This window comes from Lactuca virosa, chromosome 3 (assembly GCF_052849685.1).
Source record: "Lactuca virosa cultivar CGN04683 chromosome 3, Lactuca_virosa_CGN04683_v6, whole genome shotgun sequence".
NCBI lineage: Eukaryota > Viridiplantae > Streptophyta > Magnoliopsida > Asterales > Asteraceae > Lactuca > Lactuca virosa.
This window is the reverse complement of record NC_136428.1, coordinates 100771373-100780378: the sequence shown is the minus strand read 5'-3', so window position 1 is coordinate 100780378 and position 9006 is coordinate 100771373. Positions and strand designations below refer to the sequence as shown.

Sequence of the window (9006 nt, the reverse complement as noted above, 5' to 3'; positions counted from 1 at the left end):
ACAAGATTCACCATCCCTCCTACTATCTTTCTGAATTTCTAACTGTACCAGGAGTCCTATATACATTTCTTCCTAGCCTGAATAAACCGAAACCAAAGCAGCCACCCAGTTGTAGTTCTTGTGACGTCATTTGACAACCTTCATATCTTTCAATTGCTTCCAACTGAACCACCACCTCTTTCATCTCCGGCCTCTTTCCGGGGTCCTTATCCCAACATCTCTCCATCAAATGAGCCAAAGATCTTGGACAATTCATTGGTATGCTTGGTCTCATTTCCTGTAATCAAGCATTACCAAAAACATCTTAATATTTCTATACCAAAATTATATACGTACAAATGCGCACCTGGTATATATCTGGTGTGAGATTGTCTAAATTATACGTATACGCTATATCACAATTGTATATCTCCCACAAGCATATACCAAAGCTATAAACGTCACATTTACGCCCATATGGTTTTCTGCTTACCACCTACAATCATCCGGAATTTTCATTAAATCATGGGATTTAAACAAGGTGAATATAAACGAATTAACTAACAACTTAATTCTAAACAAAGTATACCTCAGGAGCCATAAAACCGCGAGTTCCCCTTTCACCAGTTGTGTACAAAAGCTCTGATGGTTCAAAAATCGATTCTCCAAAATCAGTATGTTTTATGGTCATATGTTGTTTGTCAATAAGCATGTTCTCCGGCTTCACATCGCGATGAATTACTTTTTTGGAATGAAGATAACTCAACCTTTACATATAAGATTATATGTCATGAGTAATTTGGGTTTGTTAAAGATTGAGAATCAATCTGCTTTTTCCATACCCTTTAGCAATATCAAGGGCAAATCGAATAAAAGTTTTGAAGGGCAGCTTCTTGTTTCTATTCTTTAATAAATAAGATCTGAGGGAGCCTCCTTTTACATATTCGCAAACAATACAGAAGTTGCTTTCCGTTTTCGTTTTCTTGTTCTTCTGCCGGCAATTTTTCGTCATGGACATGGTTGCTCCGATCATCTGAAGTGGTTAGATAATTAGATATTGTACGACACGATAGGTCATGCATGAATGTATTAGGTATAACGTATACATGCATGTATATATGTTCTTCCATTTTTTGTTAACTATACTATGGAAATGAAACAAACGTACCTTGGTTATGTTTGGATGATCAAGAGTTTGCCATACATTAACTTCTTTTATGAAATCTTCCTTAAGGAAAGCCATTGAAGCTTCCGTGATCTTCGTATCACCAAAATCAAGAACTTTCACTGAATAAAAAAAACAATCTATCAAAACCCTAAAACACGAAATGAAACACCCTTAAAATCGACAAAGAAACATAACAATTTATAATTATATACAGGATAGAGTTGTCAAGAACATATACCTGCTACAGTTTGGCCATCGTAGGAGCCTTTATGAACAACACCGAAAGATCCACGACCAATAACTTTGCCAAGAAGAAGCTTTTGAGGATCGATTGTTTCTTGCCATTGTCGTTCAACAACGATACGATGAGATTGCAGCGGATTGAATTGATTCTTAGAACTCCCCCATAACGGAAACAACTCGTTGGGCGTGAGTTTTGGTTTCTGAGGTTCCTCCATATATGCACGAAATGTGTTTTATGGGTTGTTTTGTATGATTAACAAACATTTATCAACAGAAACCGACTATTAATCCACTTTATCTTTGACTGTGAATATATATTCAAATTCTTCCTTTTATTTAGTACTTTAGAAATTAAATTTCGTATCTATATTGCATATATCTAGCTACTAGTTAATAGTTTTTGGACACATGCTATAATCTAAGAACGGTTAAAGCTTCAGGATAAAATCTAAACGGTAAAAATGATTAAATCAAATGCTTTTCTTCCATTAGTTACTCAACAGAATAACGCTTATTGGCGTTGTATTTAAAATGTAAAATTATATCACTACTTATTTTATGTGAAACCCTTATTTCTGAATTTATAAGCCATTGGTGGGTCACTAGTTTTCTTCTCTTGGTTACTAAAACTTAAGTCGATATATTTAATTTTATCTTTGAATTAAATATATTTACTAACAAGTGATATGCAATTACCCTTATCCCAAGAGCAATACGGGGTACAAAACTTAAAATAATATTTAAACAATAAAAAATATGGGTAAAAACATGAAGAACTTGTATTTTTTAACAAAAGTTTTTGAATGGATGGTGGAATACCGATCTTGCTATTGTCTCTAAACTCTCGGCAACAATCACCTCGATTCATGAGAAGAAGAAAAAAAAACAGACAACAAGATTTAATGTTTCGAGCGAGGGGTGCAAGGTAGTTAGCTTACTTACATATATAAAATTAATATGTAAAGTTTAAGATATAAAATTTATTTTGGGGGTACAGTTGTACCCAACGCCCCATCTAACTCCGCCACTAATCCCAAATGCCACGGAAGGTTCGAACGATTTGGAAGATAGCGATTTTACCACGGAAGGTTCGAACGATTTGGAAGGTGACTGGGAAAACGAGATTTTTCCGGACAACTCTCTGGTGAAGAATCCGGCGAACTCAATCGGTGTTGCTGAGGTTCACGACAAGGGGGAGGAGACTGATGGCGACACTTTGAAGTCTGGGAAAGATGTTGACGCTTCGCATGACATACTTGATCAAGAGACAGAGGCAGAAGATACGTTTCAGAGATTTAGTCAACGCATGGGGAAGCAACTTGTCGTTTACCCTAAGCCCAACGAAAAAAAAAAGCAAGCCCAATTGGACGGGTCTTCAAGCCCAAAAATCAAGTCCTGAAGTCTCAGACCTTAAGTCCAGTAAATACAATTCCATCCTTTTTGCTGGACCTAGCGGTGTTGGGCTTAATACTACAGTTACTATGGACTGCAATCGGAATAAAAGTGATACATGGGACCATAATACATCGGAACCCACTGCTCGTATTAATCAGGCTCCGAATCCTATTAAGCATATTCCTGAGTCTGAAGTTCTTGAGGATCATCTACAACAACAATTTTCCAGTTTTATCTCCGAAAGTGAAGACGATCACCTCTCGTTCGAGGAGGAAGATGCGGATTTTAATGAAGACAGTGGTTTCTACTCAGAGACGAACATGGCTTGGAATCGAACACATAAGATGACTAACAAGAAAAGGAAGCAACGCAAGATGAAATTTCTAGTTCCTCCATGTGATTGCCGAACGAAAATAAAAAAAATGGAACATGTTGCAGACACGGTCACCTTTCAGGGGGGGTAAGTGGGCCCTCTTTCTGTATGCCTAAGGAGGTCGAACTTTCCTCGGATTCAGAAAAATTTATATGTTCTGTCAACTCCCGTCTGATACGAAATTCAGGTTTGTCACAACCTGTGATTAATAATGGAGAGAATTCTAGTGATCAACTTTCTTCTAGCAATGAAATTCATGAAACTATTAAAACTGGAAATAGTTGTGGATTCCTTATGGATGGGTTTTCTGATATGATTCATGAGGTTATAAATGAGCAAGGTGCAAACATAACTCCATGATAAAAAGTCTCTCTTTAAATATAAATGGGTTAGGGAAGGATGTAAAAAAAGAATGGGTCAAGGAGATAATCAGAAATCAGAGAATAAATACACTTTGCATTCAAGAAACCAAAAGGGAGTGTACGAATGAAGCCTTTATTCGTTCAATATGGGGAAATAAGCCATTTATGTGTGCTGAGGAAGGTTCTATCGGGAATTCTGGTGGGATTTTGACTATTTGGGATCCAAGCTTTCGTGAACTTGGCTCAATTATCAAAAGAAGAAGGTTTCTTGCTGTAACATCCCAAAATTCAGGACCAAAAATTTCATTTTTAATTAAGCTGTTTATAAACCAATCAGTATAAAAACATTCATATTAATATCTCATGTCCAAACCAAAGTATCAATAATCAAAACATATTATCATAAAACCATATCAGAGTGTAATCCCAAAGATCTCATGTGCGGAAAACATAGTGTGATGCGCTGCGATCAAGCCGACTCCTTTCCTTTGAAAACGAGTACTTGAAACCAAAACTGTAAACCGTAAGCACGAAGCTTAGTGAGTTCCCCCATCATACCACATACCATACAATCACATATTGCCAGGCATATTTGGGTGCCCGACCTACCCTGCTGAGCATACCGGGGTGCTCAACCTACCCCACTGTCAGGCATACCGAGGTGCCCGACCTACCCCATGTCAGGCATATCTGGGTGCCCGACCTATCCCTTCGGTATCTTTCAACCGGTAACCGGGAGCTTGCCTCCCCTTCGATATCTTTCAACCGGTAATCGGGGACTATTTCACCCCCCACTACTACCACATAAAAGCATAGCATAAACACATAAATCACATACTGCCTAGCATATCTGGGTGCTGGCCTACCCCTTCGGTCCTGTCGACTGGTAACTAGGGACTATTTCACCCCCTACTATCACTATCACATAAAATCATATCATACTAGCACATAAACATAACAAGTAGTAGCAAACATAGACAATTATCACAAAGACAATCATTTAACAACTCCTACTGGTGGGCCGGCATTGTGGCCGTAGACCCACCCCTACTGGAAGGTAACTCACCTCACACTGCTGAAGTCCCGTAGACACAATCCCATCTGCTGGATGACAGATTCTTGATCTGTCAATATCAAACATCACCCAATTAATAATTGGGTTCCAATACATGTCCATAAGTCCATGTTGGGGTAAAAGACTGCTTTACCCCTATCTTGGCTTGATTCAAGCCCAAGGCCCAATCCAAAGGCCCAAAAGTCAACTATGGGTCAAAGCCCAACACATGGCCCAATTTTCCAAATTAAGCCCAAACCTTTACATGGTCTCACTCTAAGGCCCAACCATTTATTCCAGTCCAACCTTTGACATTCTACTGGCCCAATATCATATAATCATTAAGGCCCATTCTATGACCCAATTTACCAAATTGGGCCCAAACCCCTTACATAGGCCTTACCCTAGGCCCATTAAATTATTTTAGCCCATTAGCTTTTTCTTGGATGGCCCATTATTATCCCAATCATCAAAGCCCAATAGAAAGGCCCAACTTAAGCCCCAAGTGAAATTAGGGTTTCACATAAAATGATGATTAGGGTTAAGTTTCCTACTTAACCCATTAAGGACTTAATCCATTAAGTCCCACATGACCTTAGGTTAATTTGCAATGATTATTAATTAATATTGAAATTCATTAAATAATTCCGATGCGGTCCCGATAAGTCTCAAACCCAAAAATCCAATATTAGGGTTTTCTAAACCCTAATTAGGGTTTCCAATCTCATCTTAGCCCAACAGGCCCAAAACCATGTCCTTAAGCCCATTAGGGTTTTCCTTAGGTCAATTAGGGTTTATTACACCCATTAGTCACATGTTTGGGCTTTTGGGTCCATTAAGGCTTCATTGGTCCCATTAGGGTTTAATAGGCCCATTAGGGTTTTAGTCCCTTTGTCCAAACATCCAAACGACTCACAATCCAAACAAGGCACACTGCCACCCGACACGGTGGCAGGAGGCGGCAGCCACCACCTCATGGTGGTGGTTAGGGTTTCTTTCTTATTATTCCATTTTTTTCTTACAATTTACAATGGAAAAACCAAAAGTAACACACACACACACACACAACCACCTTGTGGTGGCCGGCGGTGGCGAGTAGCGGCAGCCACCACCTTACGGTGGTGATGGTGGCTTTTCCGTGAACTCCGGCCAAAAAAACGCTCATGTAGCCCCTCTTACAAGTGAAACACACACACGCAAACACTAATTATCACAGACAGCCACCACCACATGGCGGCAGGTGGTGGCAGAACGGTTGTACACTTGTGGAAGCCACCATGGTCGGCTCCCATGGTGGTTGTTCTCGGTTTTCAGGCCAAACAAACGCCCAAAAGAACAGCAACACACCAGCACAACCTTCGCGTGGCGGCGTACGGCAGTCGGAGAAGGCGGCTGATTCACGTTGGCAGCAGCAAACCAGCGACGACGACCACTCAAGGGTCTCCTCCGGTCATCTACTGCCATGGCGCTCCATGGCGGCTCTTCGTCTTCAACAGTGATGGTTGCGGCGGAGGGTACGGTGGTCGGCTGGCAATGAAATAGTAACACGAGCGGCTTTGCCGACAGCTAAATGACACGACAGCTCCTTGGTGGTTTCTGGCATCTAGAGCGGTAGCGGCGCCGGTGGGGAAGAAGGAGGGTGACGGCTGCCACTCTCTTTAGGGTTAGGGTTAGAACCGGGGGTGACGGGTTTATATACCCTGATCCCCCAAACTTGTTTCCATAATGACAAGTTCAGCCCCTCCCTCCAGAAATTATTTCGAAATAAACCCCCATATTTACCATTTAAGCCCTGACCACGAAAATCCCTTTCGAATTAAGTCCAACAGTGACCTAACAGCCCCTCCTCAACAAATCCTTTTCATATTAGGTCCCAAAGTTACCATTCGGCCCCTAGCCTCCCAAAATCTTTTCAAATGAAGTCCCATAAATTCCCATTTAGTCCCTGCCTTCATAAATACTTACAAAACCAATCTGGAACTTACACTTTTAACCCCCAACTTCTAAAATCGTGACCATTAGCTCTTCGAAACCATCATTTGATATATAATTATTGATTTTACAGCTACTATATATTCTTTAATTTATTTATTTATTTATTTATTTATTTAATAAACAGGGTGTTACGACTCTCCCCACTTAAATTAGATTTCGTCCTCGAAATCATTCCTTACCATTTCTTACCCGCCCAACCACTCTAGTAAATGGTCACCATCCTGGGCACACCCTGGCCTTCCCAGGGTAACCGTGACCAACCTTCGCAAAGCCCTAAAATATGTTGTCTCGAGATGTCCTGATTCCCTGACAGCCCACTTATACTGAATCATTATCCTTGAATCCAGTCCGTTTATCCCTCAACGGACTACTTAACTCCTAATAGATCGAGGTTCCCACTATAAAACAGGATCACAAACCTAATTATCCCTGCAAATCACTTACACTTGGCCAAGGCTCAGCTAATCCCGTTGTAAGTGACTTGTCACTCCCCAATAAACCAGCTATCCGTGCGTACTTGCAACCTAAAATACAAATACTAACACTGCCCAAACGGAGAAACTGCTCGAACACTGAACTGCCTGAGGCAGTATGTTGCCACATGGCTGCTTTCCAAAAGCTACCGAGACCTCCTAGGTCTTAATTCGCTCGCCAAACATCTGAAATACCGGGTTTCGGCCCGGCTGCGGAGCCAAAGGGCTCCCACTTACTCGCCTCACACGACTTCTGAACGAAATCCTTCTCTGGACTAGTTGCCACTAGTTATCATGCCCCTGTGGCTCTAACAACCTTCTGATCTAACAGATCGGGTCCATGCATCGAATCCTGACGTCACTAAATCCAAGACTAAAGTGAATGCTACCTGACCAATGGTAGCCTTCTCTCACATGTCCTTAAGCAGTCCATTGCTTCCCTGATCCCATGACTGAAGCGACGTTCCTACCGTATTATCACTGGCTTAGCCAGATCATCCATCTGGGTAACTCCGAAATCCAATCTGTGAATTTCCATATCCTCACTTCCGCACCCGAACTGGTGGGTACTACTTTTCCTTCCGCGTTCTAACAACATGCTCATGCCATCTACCTAGTGAATGCTACGGCTACCCCCGTAGTCTTACAACATTCTAACACTATCCGACAACCTGGTGAATGCTACGGCTACACCCGCAGACTTACAACACCCATCACACTATCTGCTAACCTGATGAATGCTATGGCTACACCCGCAAACTTACAACACCTTCCATGCTAACTGACTGCTAGTGAATGCTACGGCTACCCCGCAGTCTTACAACACTTTCCATGCTAACTGACCGCTAGTGAATGCTACGGCTACCCCCGTAGTCTTACAACACTTTCCATACTATCTGATTATTAGTGAATGCTACGGCTACCCCCGTAGTCTTACAACACTTTCCATACTATCTGACTATTAGTGAATGCTACGGCTACCCCCGCAGTCTTACAACACTTGCCCCAACCGGGTCGAACACGCACTCGACCTAACCCTCAACTGAACTTGAGTCCTAACTGGAGCTCTACCCTGGTTCCCGAAATCTGCTGTCTGAGAGTCTCGAAGGTTGCCTGCTGCTCAGGCCCTCAACGAAAGGCCACCGACTTCTTGGTCAGTCGGGTCAAAGGAACCTCAATCTCGGAGAAGTCCCCTATAAGTCTCCAGTAATAACCTGCCAGACCCAGGAAACTCCGAATCTCAGTTGGAGACCTCGGAATCTCCCATTACATCACGGCCTCTATCTTGGCCGGATCGACCAGAATACCCTTCTGGTTGACAAGGTGCCCAAGAGATTGCACCTCACGCAACCAGAACTCACATTTGGAGAATTATACAAAAAGTCTCTACCCCACTTAGATTCAACTAAATCTTCACGGTACGCGAGAATTGAAGGATTCCCAATCATTCTTACTTCCTAATAGTCCATTGCTGACAACCTGTGCTTACCAACGCTAGCGATCACTTACCAGTTAAACCTTAAGATCGCCCATCCTCTTAAATCTTGAAGAGTACTCTTGAAATCTGGTACAGTCTGACACCTCAGACCATCTCCCATGCTGTCCACTGAAGACCTTAATCTTCACTCTGGCTGACGAATCCTCGTTCCCACTTCCAATCTTGCAGCACCACTGAACTCTAACCAAACATAGCCCACGCGAGAAATGCAATTCTCTTGAACATCCAATGAACGAACACCCATGCGTCTAACACTCGCAACTGACTCCACTATCTCCATGCTACCAGTCCTGTCCTAGCAACAGTAGTGCCTTGAACTCCAAGGTTCTCCCATAGACAACTGTCGACCGTGCCTGAACAATGATAGAACCACTGATCTATGACTTCACTGGAGAACTATCACTTTAACCCTGACCAAGTATCCTCTACATATTACTCCTACACAGATCCCGATAAAGATCCGGAA

The 9006-nt window shown here is 42.1% G+C and overlaps 1 protein-coding gene across 1 annotated transcript; it reads right to left on the bottom strand.

Annotated features, from left to right (window-relative positions):
• On the bottom strand, positions 1-1605 carry LOC145163882 (serine/threonine-protein kinase 54-like). Its single transcript, XM_079082630.1, has 6 exons — positions 1386-1605; positions 1148-1266; positions 822-1012; positions 569-746; positions 347-475; positions 1-277 (listed from the first exon to the last, which is right to left on the bottom strand). The coding sequence occupies exons 1-6, from the start codon at positions 1603-1605 to the stop codon at positions 23-25; spliced, it is 1092 nt and encodes a 363-aa protein (XP_078938756.1). The 3' UTR covers positions 1-22.
• Positions 1606-9006: the final 7401 nt, after the last annotated feature.